This window comes from Medicago sativa, chromosome 7 (assembly GCF_051527215.1).
Source record: "Medicago sativa cultivar Bolivia chromosome 7, Bolivia_mono, whole genome shotgun sequence".
Lineage (NCBI taxonomy): Eukaryota > Viridiplantae > Streptophyta > Magnoliopsida > Fabales > Fabaceae > Medicago > Medicago sativa.
In genome coordinates this window covers 60,445,975-60,464,607 of record NC_140755.1, presented here as the reverse complement: position 1 = coordinate 60,464,607, position 18,633 = coordinate 60,445,975, and the positions used below count along the sequence as shown (strand labels likewise).

The 18,633-nt window shown below is 31.7% G+C and overlaps 2 protein-coding genes across 2 annotated transcripts; both read right to left on the bottom strand.

Moving 5' to 3' along the window:
• Positions 1-168: 168 nt before the first annotated feature.
• LOC146907327 (uncharacterized) lies at positions 169-1,276 on the bottom strand. The gene has a single exon (XM_085727413.1). The coding sequence runs from the start codon at positions 1,116-1,118 to the stop codon at positions 405-407; it is 714 nt and encodes a 237-aa protein (XP_085583539.1). The 5' UTR covers positions 1,119-1,276; the 3' UTR covers positions 169-404.
• Positions 1,277-5,783: 4,507 nt separating this feature from the next.
• LOC146907326 (uncharacterized) lies at positions 5,784-8,889 on the bottom strand. Its single transcript, XM_085727992.1, has 6 exons — positions 8,756-8,889; positions 8,364-8,478; positions 8,039-8,208; positions 7,414-7,693; positions 7,157-7,320; positions 5,784-6,077 (listed from the first exon to the last, which is right to left on the bottom strand). Exons 1-6 carry the CDS (start codon positions 8,829-8,831, stop codon positions 5,920-5,922), a joined length of 963 nt encoding a protein of 320 aa, XP_085584118.1. The 5' UTR covers positions 8,832-8,889; the 3' UTR covers positions 5,784-5,919.
• Positions 8,890-18,633: the final 9,744 nt, after the last annotated feature.

The following is an 18,633-nucleotide window of genomic DNA, read 5'->3' as shown; positions in this document are numbered from 1 at the left end:
ATTTGCATATTAAAAAAAATAGTTATAATTATATTTTACATTTAATTATATAAATTTTTTTATTAACGTATCCCAGCCATATCGTATCTTGATTTTTGAAATTTTTCCGTATTGACGTATCGGTGCAGTATCGTATCCATATCGTATCTCGTATCCGGGCTTCACAGGTTGAAACTATTACAGGACATGATTGAATGTGAGCAGTTCTACATGTTCCCACTTTTAATTTAAATAAATCTGAACCACTTATTTAATCTATTGGTGTTTTTCTCGTGGTTCACCGCTGAGGGACCTAATTGGACCCTCACCCTAGAATCCACCATTAATAGTTTCCTATTTTAGAATTTAGGAATTTGGCCACCACAAATCTCATTGAGATTTCGTTACACCTTCTAACGGTGGCATCATAGTATTGCCAACTCATAACGTCCGTCATCTCTAACGTAAACCTTCTCCAGACCGCCGAAAACAATTCCACTGTCGTTCCTGTTGTCGGGCACCCACTCCGTGACCACCGTCGGCATCCGTCTCCGGAGTCTCGTATCCCAAATCCTCAATGCCAAATTCTCTGACGCGTTTTCTCCGGCGGAAACCATCATCGCCGACGATAACACGCTTTGTTTCTCGTCAGCACCGCCGTATACAGACACCACAGAGGAATCAAAATCGTCAAATCCAAATCCTAATCCAAACCCTATTGTATCCCAAAGCTTCACAACGCTTTTGCTGTTGGCGATTTCCGATAGCGAAAATATATCGGTAATGCTACGACGACAACTGCGTAGAAATTCGTCACCGTTTCCGGACCCTTTTAATCGGAAATATTCACTGGATCTATTTTCATCTTCTTCTTCATCGTCTTCGGATTTGGATGACGTGGACAACAACGAGCAAGTTTCGTCATCGCTGTCGCTGAAATCATCTTCAGTAATGAGAGGAGGAATAGAAGGAGTTTTTTTGGGGAATTTGATGATGAAAATGGTGTGAAAGGTTGCGAGTAGAGCGAGAAAAAGAGCGCAATATTTGCAGAGATTGAGAGCTATTGAAGAAGGTTGGTTATGAAGAAAATTGAAGAGATGGTTGATTATGTGAGTCACAGGAACTTGCACTTGCATCATTTTCAGAAGAACAATGGAATGGAAAGGAAAATAATAATGGAAATTGTGACAACGAGAAAAATATGGTGATGATGATGATGATGATATATGTAGTTTATGATAACTAACTACTTAACTTACTCTTGTTTTTTAGAATGATAACTTAACTTACTTTGTTGGCAAATTGTTGGATTATGAAATTAATGATAACTAACATATGCTACATATGGTGAAGAATATAATTAGTTTCCACGTAAGGAAATGTGTTGGTAATTAATGATAACTTATTACTTCCTTGTTGGCAACTTGTTGGATTATGTATGTATGTAGTTTGTATAAATCAACATGGATGTGGATATGAACGATGACGGAAGTCCCAAACATTTCGAGCTTTTCATTTTGAACTTTCCTTACTTTCAACATTTTGAAAACGTGTAGTGTTTGTACCCAAATAAAATGAAAAACGTGTAAAATACATGGTCCGCTGTATTTCTCAGAAATTTCTATCTAACAGTTTGACATAAAAGATATTTTTTTTTTTTTGACAAAAGTTTGACATAAAAGATATTTGGTGTGTTTGTTTAAGCTTTTCAAAAAATATTTTGTATTAATTATTAAAAATATTTACAAAGAATTTAAATCCATTTCTGTTTGTTTACAACCCATAAAATAACTTTTTAAAAATAATTCATATTTGGTTTTTTCTATCATGTGCAAAGTTGCACATGTTAAGAAGTTTAAAATAGAAATTTTGTATTGAAACTTGTATATTTAATAGTATTTAATATAAAACTTTAGAATAAATACTTGTTGTTTTCCAAAAAAAAAGTTACTATTATTAGTTGTTTTAACATGTGCAATGTTGCACATGTTAGACAAACCCTTCATATTTTACCTCCTTGTTTAAAAAAGGTTTTGGTCCTCCAGAGAATAAATCAATTGGTTTGTACAATGCATAATATATGCAAGGTCCGGGGTTCGAACCCCCGGCCACCAAAAAAAAAAAGTTTTGGAAAAAGTCAAATAACTTTGCATGTTATAGTAAAAAATATATTTTATGAAAGTTATTTTAAAAAATATTCTAAACAAACATTTTAAAATGACAAAAGTGATTTTTTTTATTTCTAAAATAAACGCACCCAATTATCCGATTAGAAAATGAAAAACAAAAAACAAAAAACTATTGTATATATTTTCTTTAAATGTATCTTATTGATTACCACTCCTTAGTTTTTTAACTGTTGTTTTAGAATAATAACATAAGTCCTCGTGAGCTCAGCTCAGTTGGTATGGACAATGCATAAAATATGCAAGGTCCGGGGTTTAAACCCCGGCCACCACCAAAAAAAAAATAATAATAACATAAAATTAAGGAAGTAGATTTTCGGTGTTTTATTCGTCTATCATACCCTCATTTTAATCCATCAAAAAATTCTTATTTTTTTGGAAAACACATTTACTTTTCAACAAAAGCTCGTTTAATATAACCTTTTTAAGAAAAAAAAATCACTTTTAAGAGTATTGCATAAGTTTGTTACAACTTTTTAAAAAATCAGAATCTAAAAAAAAAAATTAAAAACAACTTCAAATGAGAAACTGTTAAGAGTAGCTTCTCAAAAATGGTGAGGCCTAGATTACCCTCTCTTGTTTAGGGGGTATTTACCCTTTCAAGATATCAACCAATCAAAATGTAATATACAAATGTAACATTAAATGTCAAATAAATGAGTCAGTTTTTCTATAAGAAAAAAACAATTTTAATAAGGTAACTTTTAATTTTTATTTAATTATATTTAGGTATACAATCTTAATTAATTTACACTATAGGGCTTGTAACAATTAAAATTTCACATCAAATTCAACCCACAGATATTTATTTTTTAGGATGCAAAATTAGAGGAGTGTTAGGAAGATTGTTGAATCAATTAATAAAAGCGAACATTTTAACAACGTATCAACCTCATTTAATGCATGTATCATCCACATCAATCATTTTCGGGGTGTAAGTAGCCCAATAACTAAAAATTCAACTTCAAATATACAAGTATCATTCACCAAAATTCCATTATTCAGGTTTTTGAGTTTAGTCAATGTCACAAGTTGTCTGGACCCCCACACTAAATCTGAGCTGGAGAACTTGCGATTAACTGCAATATGAATTAGATTGAGTTAAAATGACAAATTTTAGGAAATATTTACTAAATCAACAACTTCTTTTTAGAGGATTAATTCTACGACTTAGAAAACATAACAAGTTTTAGGCAAACTTTTTTTGAGAGGACTAAATCTTCAACTTAAAAAACAACAATGACAAGTATATACGTCAACACATGCTGAAAATTATAAATGTAGTAAATAAATTTTAATTTATTTTTCAATTCATTCTAAATTTATTTTGTCACTCAAATTGTTCAACTCGAAAATCCGACATGACATTATGTTCTTCTCTACTAACAATGATAACATATTCCTATAGCCCAAATAAGTCTCCCACCGTGGTCCAAAGACCATTTGTTTCTACGTCTAGAGTGCATCAAACATACGTTTTTTATAAAGCTAGAAATAATAGCTTCACGTTTTTCACATCAATTGACCCATAAACGCAAGGCTTTTGGACCGGTTTTCCTTTACTTTGCGTTTTGGTCACTATTAGAGTCTATTGGAGAAATTTTTCTCATCAAATTATTAAATAGATGATCAGTTAGTTTGTAGTTATCTTAATGAATAATAACGAGGTTACAAAGTATTTATTTCTCTATCTTATGGTCCAATGATTTCAACCAAGACACGAGTATTTCATCACTTCTATATGGTTGTTTACTCATTATCTGCACTATTTTATGAAGGTAGTGTGACATTTGAGAACGAACAGAACCTCAGAACCTGAAGTGTACTAAGCTTAGATCGTGGCTTCCATGGACATGGAAAATGAGGAAGAAAAAACACTATATGTTAGTGTGCTCTACGTAGATAATGCCTCCCAGTTTCATATTATTTAAAGTTACAACATTCTCTCTTTACCACAAAAGAAATTGTATAGTTTAAGAAGAAAACTCTTATGTAATTGCAGTTGACATTAGTTATTGGTTGAGAACCATATCAAGACTTGCTTTAATCCAGTAGTATCAATTTTTTATATTTGAATTAATGTCATCAGAGTTAATTATTCTCATACTTCTAAATTCTGATCAGATTGCAACAGAAAAAATTTATGGTGCTAATTTTAATTTTCATTCTAGAACAGCAATGTATGGTACTGATGAGTACAAGAAGTCTATGAGCTGTGTTGAATATGCAAACTTATCAGCCTGAACTTGATCCTTCCAAAATGCACACTATTATATTGTTATTTTTGTATGTACACTTTTTTTGTATAATAGTCTGAGTTTTTTTTTATTTGTTGATAAATTCATTATTAGCCGAGAGGGAGGTTGCCTAGCTTTTTTTTATAAATTCCAAGATAGCAGCACTTTGATATAAAAAATGTCCCTCATAATCATTGCCAAATATCTATAGTTAAAGTATAATGCTCATATCAACAACGACAATATCCCATTGTTGTTTAATTTGTTATGACCATTAATAAAAGTCAGGGACAATCACTTAGTCACGTTGGTGTCTATCTTCCGCAGTCGGTCTTTTTGAATGGGCAATTATATGTTGCTATGTCCAAAGTTACATTAAGAAAAGGGCTAAAGATATTGTGGACTGGTGATGAGGGTTCAGATACAAATCTAACCTCAAATGTAGTGTACAAAGAAGTATTACAACATGTTCGCTAATTAATGTTGTTGCTACTTATTATCTATTCTAATGACGCTTCGTGTACGATCTCTTTTTGACTACCATATTTTGTTGTTTTTTATGTCAATTAACCATGCATTTTTCATATATACATGTTGGGATCATCGTTGTCCCGTGCGAAGCACGGGTTTACGATCTAGTTACCTTATAAGGTCTCTCAACAGACACACACACACACATATTATATATAAGTGTATTGCAAAAAACAAAAAACTATTGTATATATTTTCTTTAAATGTATCTTATTGATTACTACTCCTCAGTTTTTTAACTGTTGTTTTAGAATAATAACATAAAATTAAGGAAGTAGATTTTCGGTGTTTTATTCGTCTATCATACCCTCATTTTAATCCATCAATAAAAACCATTTTTTTTTGGAAAATACATTTTCTTTTCAACAAAAGTCGTTTAATATAACCTTTTTAAGGAAAAAAAATCACTTTTAAGAGTATTGCATAAGTTTGTTACAACTTTTTAAAAAATCAGAATCTAAAAAAAAAAAAAAAAAAAAAAAAAACTTCAAATTAAAAACTGTTAAGAGTAGCTTCTCAAAAATAGATTTTTTAGAGGAGAGAGAGAGAAAATAATGGTCAAAAAAGATCAAACTAATTTTGTAACAAAAAAAAATCATTTTATGGTCGATCTTAAGATTTTTTGTGTCCTGAGCAAACTAAAATGATGGTGTCCATCTCTTAGTCATATTACTCCCTTCGTCCCAAATTGTATGACGTTTTGAGCATTTCACACATATTAAGAAATGTAATTAATATTGTGTGGGAAAGATATATTATGAGTTGTTTTACAAAATTGTCCCTAATAAATGATATGTGAAAGATAACTGAAGGAATTGAAAGAAGAGAGAGTAATAAATAGTTAAGGATATAATAGGAAAAGTAATGTTAATATTTCGTTGGTATTGTAAAGCGACATATAATTTAAAACAATTTTTTTTTCTAAAGTGACATACAATTTTAACAACGTATCACACCTCATTTAATGCATGTATCATCGACATCAATCATTTTCGGGGTGTAAGTAGCCCAATAACTAAAAATTCAACTTCAAATATACAAGTATCATTCACCAAAATTCCATTATTCAGGTTTTTGAGTTTAGTCAATGTCACAAGTTGTCTGGACCCCCACACTAAATCTGAGCTGGAGAACTTGCGATTAACTGCAATATGAATTAGATTGAGTTAAAATGACAAATTTTAGGCAATATTTACTAAATCAACAACTTCTTTTTAGAGGATTAATTCTACAACTTAGAAAACATAACAAGTTTTAGGCAATATTCACTAAATCTACAACTTTTTTTGAGAGAACTAAATCTACAACTTAAAAAACAACAATGACAAGTATATACTTGAACACATGCTGAAAATTATAAATGTAGTAAATAAATTTTAATTTATTTTTCTATTCATTCTAAATTTATTTTGTCACTCAAATTGTTCAACCCGAAAACCCGATATGACATTATGTTCTTCTCTACTAACAATGATAACATATTCCTATAGCCCGAATAAGTCTCCCACCGTGGTCCAAAGACCGTTTGTTTCTACGTCTAGAGTGCATCAAACATACGTTTTTTATAAAGCTAGAAATAATAGCTTCACGTTTTTCACATCAATTGACCCATAAACGCAAGGCTCCGGCAACAAAAAGCTTAACCAAGTGAATGCTTTGGTACACTAGTGAATGCTTTTATAGTTTTACATTCCTAATGACCTAAGACTCTTTGGTACACTAGTGAATGCTTTGAATATACTAATGGTTAAATACTTTTAAAAAACATGTATATGTAGCGTAATATCAATGCATTAGTAATTCAGAACCTATTTTCCCTCAAAAAAAAAAAAAAAATTCAGAACCTATTTCTTAATCAAATGTATCTTTTTTTTTTTTTGACCAAATAATCAAATGTATCTTTTTATTCCAATGTATGATAGTAATTCAATATGATGGGTACTAACACATATTTTTGGAAAACTAATTAAAAAAATTAAGAGATTATCACAGGAGCAGCAATTTTTAAGATAACCTATCACGAACACTCCTCGCGTTATGTGTGTTTCGGTGTCGGACACACGTCTCGTGTTTGACACCGACACGACAAAGACACGTATAATTACACTGAATTATAAGATTTTCTACAATTATTAGCGGTGGCGGCGTGTAAGTGTATGTGTCGTATCCAATGTTTGTGTTCGTATCCATGCTTCGCAGAAGATAACCTATATATGGACTTACACTTTCGTTCAACATGTTTCCCACAGATTTGGTCTTTGGCGCGCAGAGTGTAGTCCACGAGAATTTTAGTGTCAGATGGGAGAGTTGAGACATCCAGAGCTAAAAATAATGAAATATGGGTACCCTTTCCCTCAACGACTCCATTGGGGTATAAACGGAGCTTCCTGTTAAAAAAAATAGCCAGAGAACATAAAATTTGTTACTCCTACAACAAGCTAGTAATAAGAAAATTAATTAGAAGTAGTTTATCTAAGTACCATTTATAGTCTCCAGCTACAAAGGATTCCGACTCGTACTTGTCTAAATTTGCAAACGAAAATTTGCAAAATTTCCAGCTATGGGAAATAGTGACAGGATTTATTAAGGATAAGCAATCGCCTTTATTGGCAGTCTTCTTCACAACGAAAACCTCAGCTCCAAAAACACAATTATCATCCAACAAATATCCTTTTGTAGGGTCTTTAAATGTGTCAATGTTGATGAAATTTGGAATACCCCACTCTGTTTTCAGGACATGAAAACGCCTAACAGATGCATCTGCATGTTTGTTAATTAATTTATAATGTAGTATAAGATAAGGTATTTTTCTAATTTTCTAAACTTGCCTAAAAAGATATTAAAAAATTATAGCAATAAATATGATTTTAATCCCTATAAAATAGCTCATGTCAAGTTAAACATTAAAAATTTCATGATATTTAATCACTAATTTTGGTGATTTCAATTAGTAAAAAAAAAAAAAAAAACTTTGTGATTTCAAGATTTTTTTTTTTGTAGTTACCAAACCTAACAGAATATATAACCAACCTTAAAATTTATATCATACATATAATGCAATTTTTGAAAATTAAGTTTACAATTACTCTCAATTAAAATTTGTACCTTGAGTTGTAACGTATTCATCGTCAATAAAATTATATGCTGAAAAGTTTATAATGGCATTGATCTCCCAATCAATAGGTAATGAAATTGGGTCCATGATTGCCAAATAAATAGAAACGTGGCCATGTCCATTCCTCTCTGTGTTCCCAGATGGGTATATAGACAAGCTCCTACGCATGAACGAAAGTTTAATAATATTATCATTTATTTTTTTTTACTAAAATAATTGTATCATGATTGTGAACGAGCTCTCAAATTTATTGAATGAGACAATATCTAAGTGTTCTTGCTGACCATTATTTAAGGCCTAATTACATTTACATACCATTTGTAACCTCCAGCTTCAAACTCTTCCGAGACACATTTTTCAATGGAGGCCTTTGAAAGCAAAGAGAAGGACTGTATTTTGAATGTGTAATGACTTGGCGGAGCTTTCCTTCCTGTAAAAGATATCAATATAAACTATCACTATATCAGTTAAATGATATGTATATTGAATCCACCTTCTTTTAATGTATCTAATCTAATCTAACAACAATGAAATAATTTCAACTTTTTCGATTTAGTATTTAGGGCAAGCACACCAACTAGAGATGGTTTTCTGAAAGAAACAATTCTTACTTTTTATTGTCAATCTTATCTTTAATAAATAAATATATAGACATATATTTGTAAATAAACACACTTGTGTTACCAACTGTTGTTTATATGAATCACCTTTCATGGGTGTGGTAGACAACAATGGACAAACACAATTCATATCCTTGGTAGGAAATGGAGTAGACATTGCCATGAAGAACTAATTAATGAACCCTTAAGAAAAAATAACTAATTAATGAAGGTTTTTATCTGGATTTTGAGGTTTCTCAAAGATTATAATTTATAACCTTCATTGATTCCCTATAAGTTATTCACCTTTATGTTACAACAAGGAAGGGATTGTTTGTGATTTATGTATTTGGTTGCACATACCTTAATTATACTTGACAGTTTCAAATGAATTACACAATGAACAATTCTTTGCTTGTTTCAAATGAATCACATATTCTTTTCTTCAATGATAATTAAATCATTTCCTTGAACTTGACCATAATTGGATTTGCTCTCATTCTTTCAAACAAATTACTAACCACAACAAAGATGATTTCATGAAGAATAAAGGCATGGAAAGAACCAAGAATGTTGCTACCATTCGTTGCATAATTACGTGGTTTTCTAATGTTGCGACTATTTTATCTCCTTTAATATTCATGATATCATCTAACCCTCTATTGTTTCGACCAAATTTTCCCAAACCATTTCTTTAAACATATATTGTGTGGTTTCTTTACTCTAATGCTGCGATTATATTGTGTGGTTTTCACAATGTGTTAAAAATACCAGTTTGCATCTTAAAATGATAAAAAGGAATAATTCTTGAAAATGATTATGTGGTTTTCTAATTTGGTCGCAACATTAGAATACAGTTGTCGGAAAATTTACATTTCTTTTCTATTGTTGCGGCCAAATTATCTTCTTTCAATAATTTAAAGAATTATTTATTTTCAAATGATATCATCTTTAAAAAAATTAATTTTTTTTAATAATTTCAAGTACAGACTAGGAACACCTTTAATGGTACCACCCAATCATATATATATATATATATATATATATATATATATATATATATATATATATATATATATATATATATCTTAACACCAGATTATAATTAACTTCGAACTCCAGATTACAAGGACTTCTTTTATTGAAACGAAAGAGTTAACACTTTACCTAAATTATATGTATTGTGAATGAAAAATGTAGGTGGAAGATCACTTTATCATTTTAGTGAATTTATCCATTAGCTTGGATTGGTGTGTAAAGGGAAAAACCATAATGTTCCACTTATTGCATACTATCCTGATCCGATCCATTTATTATTTGTCCATCTAGTATTAGGCTTCCATATTGTAATTGACTAATTTGGTCACACAAAACCTAAAATCAAAACTGCTTAATTATACAACTGGAAAACTAAGCAAAAGAACAAAAATGATGGTTGAGAACATCTGACATCTAGTAAAGTATCTTGGACTTTATAGCTTGATTACAGTCAAGGTTATCAAAATCGGGACTTTACTTCAAGTCGAAAGGGTGTAGCAAAATCGGGACTCGTAAAATCGCAATCAAAGTCGAAGGATTTTACTCGAGGACTTTTGTAGAATCGATATAGGATAGCAAAGTCGGGACTTGTAAAATCGCAATTGAAATCGAGGATTCTACCTAAACAAATGCTAAATATATGTTATAAATTGCATATAGTCATAAATGACTAAAATTCAAAGTCCACAAAATACATATACATAAATGACTCAAAGCCTAGATGCAAATATTCTTTAGTAGTCATAATAATGCTAAACAACCTAAACAAAATACTTAAAGACAAATCCTATATACGTGACAAAATACTTGATCACAAGTGAGTAAGGCTATTAAAAAATTTGGCTTAATAATACAAGTGAGTAAGGCTTAATAATACATATACATACTTGATCACAAGTGTGGGGGAAGTGAAAGAATGGAATTTTTTGGCCTTTAGGGTATTTATAGAACCGGGTCATAGATTCAAATCGGGTCAATTTACGAATGGGATTAAAAATTGACCCTTATCAAAAAATGAACAAAATCCTTCAAAATCCATCAAAATCCTGCGATTTTGAACGGATTTCACGATTTTGTGCGATTTTGTGCGATTTTGATAGGATTTTGCCTGTTTTTGGGACTTTGCTATGATTTGAGTCGTTGAAGCTACGCAAAGTCGCAAAAACTAGGATTTTGGGACTTAAGTCGGGTTTTTGATAACAATGATTACAGTATTGTGGAAGAAGGAAAAAAAATACCATCAAGCCAACTTGGTATATTCTTACGATTATTCTACTGTGATGCAATAAATCAGACCATATATATAGTTTGAAATTGAAAGTTAGTTAATTATTGATGAAAATGAAAAATTAAAATGGTTGCAACAGAGTGCCTTTCACTTTGTACACGACGCTGTCATTTTCAGGCATAGTATTGCCGGGGAAGGAAAATAGATCGGTGCACAATAATATTTCAAATAAGTCTTTCAAAAAAGAAATATATACCAAATAACATAGTAACGGTGTCCCCTTGAGCATAACACAGTTGGTAGGGATATGCATTGTTATATGTAGGGGTCGGGATTCGAACCCCGACATCCCACTTATTTTAAATTGAATTCTAATCACTAGACAACTTGGAAAAAAAATTTAGTAACAGTTTTTTGTTTATAGTTATTTTATATAAAGTGTGTTTGGCCCGTGCTAAGTTTTAGCTATTTATGACTTATTTGATCGTTTTAAAAATTATTTATATAACTTGAGGTGTTTTATAAGTCAGTCTATTTATTTATAAAGTGTGGCAATGTGAGAGTGTTGGGAACAATATTTTTCAACAATCTTCCTAACACTTACTAAAATCAATTTAAGTTTTTATACTTTGGAATTTAATCTCATATAAAGTGGTGAAAGTCATAAATTTAAACAAACAATGAAGTGAGTGTTAGAGGAGTGTGTTGAAAAGAGCTCTAACCAAAGCACTTCTTAATCAAACTCAAGAATTGAAGCTCCAATTTGACCATTCAATACCGTTAAAAACTTTACCGCACATTTGAATTCAACAAAAACTCGATGAATTGTCTTCACATTTGAGCACATATGATATCTAATCTTTTGTTCTCTTACAATCCTTATAGTAGTTTTTCTCTTTCTTCCTTCCAACAGTTCTAGTTTGAATTTCTCTGGTATTCACTAAGGTATCTTGCATATGTGGATATAAACAGTGGATGGTTAGATATCAGAAACTTGATAGCATGTGACTAAATAGATCTTGGAGCAGGCTTTGGTATCATTTTAGAAATTCTGGTTGTGTCTTACACAATTGTACAAAACCAGCTTGTGATGTGATTATTGTCCCACTTATAAACACATGTTCATGATATTTTTATCTGATGTGAGCAGGGACATATCTAGATATTTGGTACATGTGGGGCTAAAATTTTAAAGAAACAATAATGCAAACTATATTAAAAATAAGAAGTAACATTGTTTGATACAATACATTACAATGAAAATCGTCTCTTATATATTTGTTGAAAATGAACTAAAATGACATCCATGCTAATTGTTAAAATAACATCTCTTTATTATATAAGTTACAAAACAGTCGTTTAGCCACTGATCACCCATTTTGTTACATAGGTTACTCTTCACAACTTTCATAGTTGAAAAACACGTTCAACACTTGACATTTGACAAACAAACAAATATTAACGGCTTAACCTTTTCGAGAATCTAAACATATTTTTAAAAATGATCATATGAATATGTATTTAATCTCACTTTGTACATTACTACCAAAGAATAGAAGATTTTAGATTTTGCAACTAAAGTACTTAGTATTATTATTCTCAACTAGATATCACATGCTTCATGTAATATCCCACTTTTCTTGATACGAAAATTTACCTGTTAACGATAGAGTAAGCACGTTAAGACTAAGGGTAATATGGTAAATGCGCATGGAGGGGCTATTTAAGGACTTTAGTCCAAAATTATCCCACAATTCTCTTCACTTTCTCTCACTAGGGTTTGTAAGAAATTTTGCTCTCCCTTCTCTCTAGAAAATCGGTCATCATCATCAACCTTCACTCATAATCTTTGATTCATTCTTCTCTTTTATGGAATCAAGCATGAGTTGGTTAGTGTTTATGGTTTTTGGTTAGTGTTATGTTGAAGCATCCTTCTCTACTCCTCTCTACTCATGATCTTCCTTTAATCTTCTCCTAAATCCTTCAAGAAGTTAGAATCTAAGCAAGGTTAGAGTTGGTTAATTGTTGATGACAAGTTGGAAGCAAGCTTCACCAAACATCTATCACTTTTCTAGGGTTTTGGTTCTTAGAGATTGCTGTCAAGGTCTTGAGATTGTGAGCCTATTTTCAAGTTATTTTAAGGTGAGTTCTTAGTTAGTACCTAACCATGGGATGTGTTTAAGCTTGCAAGGAAAAACTATATATTTTTCTAGGGTTTATGTGTAGAAAGTTACCCCTTTTCATGTTATGCCTCTTTATACTTGTGAATACTTGTTTAATGGCTGTTTCACAGGTTCCATATGACTTCTAGTACCATGATATGTCTTCGGATGTTTTGTATTGAGGTTTTTGGGTCAAAAACACCATTTTTGCAGGTCTGGACTGTCATAACTCGCAACGGCGAGTAGAATTGCTTGCGAGGCGAGCTGGGAACAGCAAGGGGGTGTTGCTCGCCCCCAACTCGCAACAAACTCGCAGTGGCGAGTAAGTGAACTCGCAGTCGCGAGTAGGTGAACTCGCAATGGCGAGTAGCAGGGTGACAACACCCTGTTTGCTCGCTTCAGGCCCTTTTACCACCGTTCGATCTAGTTTTTCTTTGAGCAGTCTTTTACAGTAATAAACCCCTCAATACATAACTCCAAGGCATGATTTTTAAAAATGTTTTCTTGATCATTTAACAAGTATTTGTATTGTATAATTAAGCATGGCGTAAGAGAATTATGACATGAGTTGAACGAGTAGCAAGCAATAACTAACGTGGGAATGAACTAGAGCCTCGGTGTAGTTGTCGAGAACTAGATCCTGATTATATTTATGTCAAGGTGCGAAGAATACTTTTCTACGCTCAAGAACTTACATGTTATACCCCAAGGGATCGATCAAGGATCCGAGTTAAGGAAATTAACTCAAGTGGTTATAGATTTACCGTTCATGTATGCATAAGTTTATGATTAACACAAGATGTAGGTGTTCGTGTCTCTTGTTATCCACATCAGGGGGATACGGGAGGTTCTCGACTCAAGGGGAACGGTTCAAGCCGTAAGGGACCCGCACGACACTGAGGGAGTCCGATGTACGTACATCGGTCATGATGGGAGTGTACTCGGGGTTACTCCACCCGGGACTCTCCGTAAAACGAATCAAGTTAATGTTTGATGTTCAACGCTAACATAAAGTTTAAATGAATGTATTCATGCATGATTATTATATAATGTTAGATGTGAAACAAGTTAAGAAGGAATGCCAAGGACGATCTTAGGTTACCCTATTCGTCCGGTATAGGTTGTGCCATGATTGTTTCATGAGTAGGCTTGGATACTTTTAGCGTATCTAGCAAATCGGTTTTTAGGAACCCTCGACCATCATGGCACGTATGTTATTAGTAAGCCTATAACAAGATAAGAGATACCTATGACGGGTTTTAGCTTGCACGACCATCAAAGGTTCATGACCACACACGTATAATCAACCGCCAGGTTGTAATGTAGACACGTGATAACCATAGTACCCCCGAGGTTATCACTAGCCTAGGGCTAGAAAGAACTCACTGAGGCATTATGTCTCACCCAACTCCTTATTTGTTCAGGTTCACAGGTTGTGCAAGGAAAAGGTAAAGAAAAAGTCTTGGAATGATCGTGATTTCATGGATTTGCCTTGATGTAGATTAGAGATGCCTATGTTATATTATAGGACGTGTTGTACGACTTTGTATATTTACTCCGTTTGGCAAACTTTTGGTGTAATAATGTAACATGGAAACCTTGGAATGTTGATGTAGTTAAACCTTCGAGCAAGCTCAACACAATTGCATAACATAAAATTGAGCATTATGCATGTGTTTTATTTATTATAAAAATAAAAATAAAACAGAGAGAAAGTATATGTGTGGCTTTAACCACACATAGCCCTTGAATCCATCCGTTCGTGGATGTGAGACTTTTAACTACTACATTAAAAAAAATATCCGTTGCGAGACTTTTTAACACCTGCATTCAAACTATGCTTTTTTTTTTGTGGGCAAAATATGCTTTTTTATTTTCAACAAAAAAATAATGGCTTAATTGCACCTCCCCCCCCCCCCCCCCCCCCCCCCAATCTTTTGCTAATTGTGCGATTTTGCACCCCCACTTTTTTTATGAGCGATTTTGCACCCCATCTTTTGCAAATCGTGTTTTGTTCAAAATCATCATTAAAAGATGGGAAAAGGGACAGAAGATAGGGTGCAAAATCGATCCAAAAAAAAAGAAGAGGGGGTGCAAAATCACACAATTAACAAAAAGATAGGGGACAAAAGTGCAATTGAACACAAAGATGGGGTGCAAAATCAAAAAGGAGGCAAAAAGATGGGGTGCAAAATCGCTCAAAAAAAAGAGGGGGTGCAAAATCGCACAATTAACAAAAGATAGGGGGAAAAGTGCAATTAAGCCACAAATAATTGACAAACATTATTATTGATAAAAAAATAATGTAAAAAATATGTGCAATGCTTTTTCTTACGGAAATATTAATGTTATATAGAATTTTCCTTGACTCAAAAAGAACAAAGATCATCTTATTGAAAACAAGATCAAACATAACCGTCAAAAAAGTTAAAGATCGTAAATTTATTTAAATTCATAACGGAGATATCTTTTTTGAAAAAACACATTAATTGATCAAGATATTCCATCACAACTTTTTTTTTCAGGGAATATTCCATCACAATTTATTATAAACCAATTTTTGGAATTATAGCCAGCTTTTACCCTCCTTACAACAACCAATTTGCACGACCTATTTGAATTTATTCCTAAAATCAAAATTATATTTTCAATTAAATTTCCATGATTATTTTTTTTTCCATTTACATTATTGCAAATAACATACGTAGACACACTAGAAAGTGACGCAACGCTAAACAACGTTCACTTTATTCATTCACTAAGTCACATAGTTCACACCAAAAACCCAACGTTCACTCAATTACCTTATAAGGTCTCTCAACAGACACACACACACACATATTATATATAAGTGTATCGCAAAAGACAAAAAACAAAAAACTATTGTATATATTTTCTTTAAATGTATCTTATTGATTACTACTCCTCAGTTTTTTAACTATTGTTTTAGAATAATAACATAAAATTAAGGAAGTAGATTTTCGGTGTTTTATTCGTCTATCATACCCTCATTTTAATCCATCAATAAATTCCTATTTTTTTTTGAAAAATACATTTTCTTTTCAACAAAAGCCCGTTTAATATAACCTTTTTAAGAAAAAAAAAATCACTTTTAAGAGTATTGCATAAGTTTGTTACAACTTTTTAAAAAATCAGAATCTAAAAAAAAATAAAAACAACTTCAAATTAGAAACTGTTAAGAGTAGCTTCTCAAAAATAGATTTTTTAAAGGGGGGAGAGAGAGAGAGAGAGAGAGAGAGAGAGAGAGAGAGAGAGAGAGAGAGAGAGAGAGAAAATAATGGTCAAAAGATCGAACTAATTTTGTAACAAAAAAAATCATTTTATGGTCGATCTTAAGATTTTTTGTGTCCTGAGCAAAATAAAATGATGATGTCCATCTCTTAGTCATATTATTAGATTTGTTTTGTTTGTGCACAATGTCAGAGCTTGAACAAAAAACTTGGGTTGTCAAAGTGAAAATAAAAAGATATAAGTTATAAATTTACAAAAATAAAATAAAATAGCGCTAGCAGAGATACGTGCACAACCGGTCAATATAAACAAAGACACCTCCTCACATGTGCAACAAATAAATCTAAGAAACATCTCAATAAACAACCCCAAATAATATCACAAACAATTTTCCTGAAAACTGACGAAGCATCGATCCTAATAAATAACTAAATTCATTTTTTTTGTTAATATGAAATGATCTAAAAAATAGATAACTTAAATCATGTTAAGAAACCCGTCGTTACAATATTTAATATTGTGAATTGATTATCAACTTGCTTGAATCAATTAATAAAAGCGAACATTTTAACAACGTATCAACCTCATTTAATGCATGTATCATCCACATCAATCATTTTCGGGGTGTAAGTAGCTCAATAACTAAAAATTCAACTTCAAATATACAAGTATCATTCACCAAAATTCCATTATTCAGGTTTTTGAGTTTAGTCAATGTCACAAGTTGTCTGGACCCCCACACTAAATCTGAGCTGGAGAACTTGCGATTAACTGCAATATGAATTAGATTGAGTTAAAATGACAAATTTTAGGCAATATTTACTAAATCAACAACTTCTTTTTAGAGGATTGATTCTACAACTTAGAAAACATAACAAGTTTTAGGCAAACTTTTTTTGAGAGGACTAAATCTACAACTTAAAAAACAACAATGACAAGTATATACGTCAACACATGCTGAAAATTATAAATGTAGTAAATAAATTTTAATTTATTTTTCAATTCATTCTAAATTTATTTTGTCACTCAAATTGTTCAACCCGAAAATCCGACATGACATTATGTTCTTCTCTACTAACAATGATAACATATTCCTATAGCCCAAATAAGTCTCCCACCGTGGTCCAAAGACCATTTGTTTCTACGTCTAGAGTGCATCAAACATACGTTTTTTATAAAGCTAGAAATAATAGCTTCACGTTTTTCACATCAATTGACCCATAAACGCAAGGCTTTTGGACCGGTTTTCCTTTACTTTGCGTTTTGGTCACTATTAGAGTCTATTGGAGAAATTTTTCTCATCAAATTATTAAATAGATGATCAGTTAGTTTGTAGTTATCTTAATGAATAATAACGAGGTTACAAAGTATTTATTTCTCTATCTTATGGTCCAATGATTTCAACCAAGACAAGAGTATTTCATCACTTCTATATGGTTGTTTACTCATTATCTGCACTATTTTATGAAGGTAGTGTGACATTTGAGAACGAACAGAACCTCATAACCTGAAGTGTACTAAGCTTAGATCGTGGCTTCCATGGACATGGAAAATGAGGAAGAAAAAACACTATATGTTAGTGTGCTCTACGTAGATAATGCCTCCCAGTTTCATATTATTTAAAGTTACAACATTCTCTCTTTACCACAAAAGAAATTGTATAGTTTAAGAAGAAAACTCTTATGTAATTGCAGTTGACATTAGTTATTGGTTGAGAACCATATCAAGACTTGCTTTAATCCAGTTGTATCAATTTTTTATATTTGAATTAATGTCATCAGAGTTAATTATTCTCATACTTCTAAATTCTGATCAGATTGCAACAGAAAAAATTTATGGTGCTAATTTTAATTTTCATTCTAAAACAGCAATGTATGGTACTGATGAGTACAAGAAGTCTATGAGCTGTGTTGAATATGCAAACTTATCAGCCTGAACTTGATCCTTCCAAAATGCACACTATTATATTGTTATTTTTGTATGTACACTTTTTTTGTATAATAGTCTGAGTTTTTTTTTATTTGTTGATAAATTCATTATTAGCCGAGAGGGAGGTTGCCTAGCTTTTTTTTATAAATTCCAAGATAGCAGCACTTTGATATAAAAAATGTCCCTCATAATCATTGCCAAATATCTATAGTTAAAGTATAATGCTCATATCAACAACGACAATATCCCATTGTTGTTTAATTTGTTATGACCATTAATAAAAGTCAAGGACAATCACTTAGTCACGTTGGTGTCTATCTTCCGCAGTCGGTCTTTTTGAATGGGCAATTATATGTTGCTATGTCCAAAGTTACATT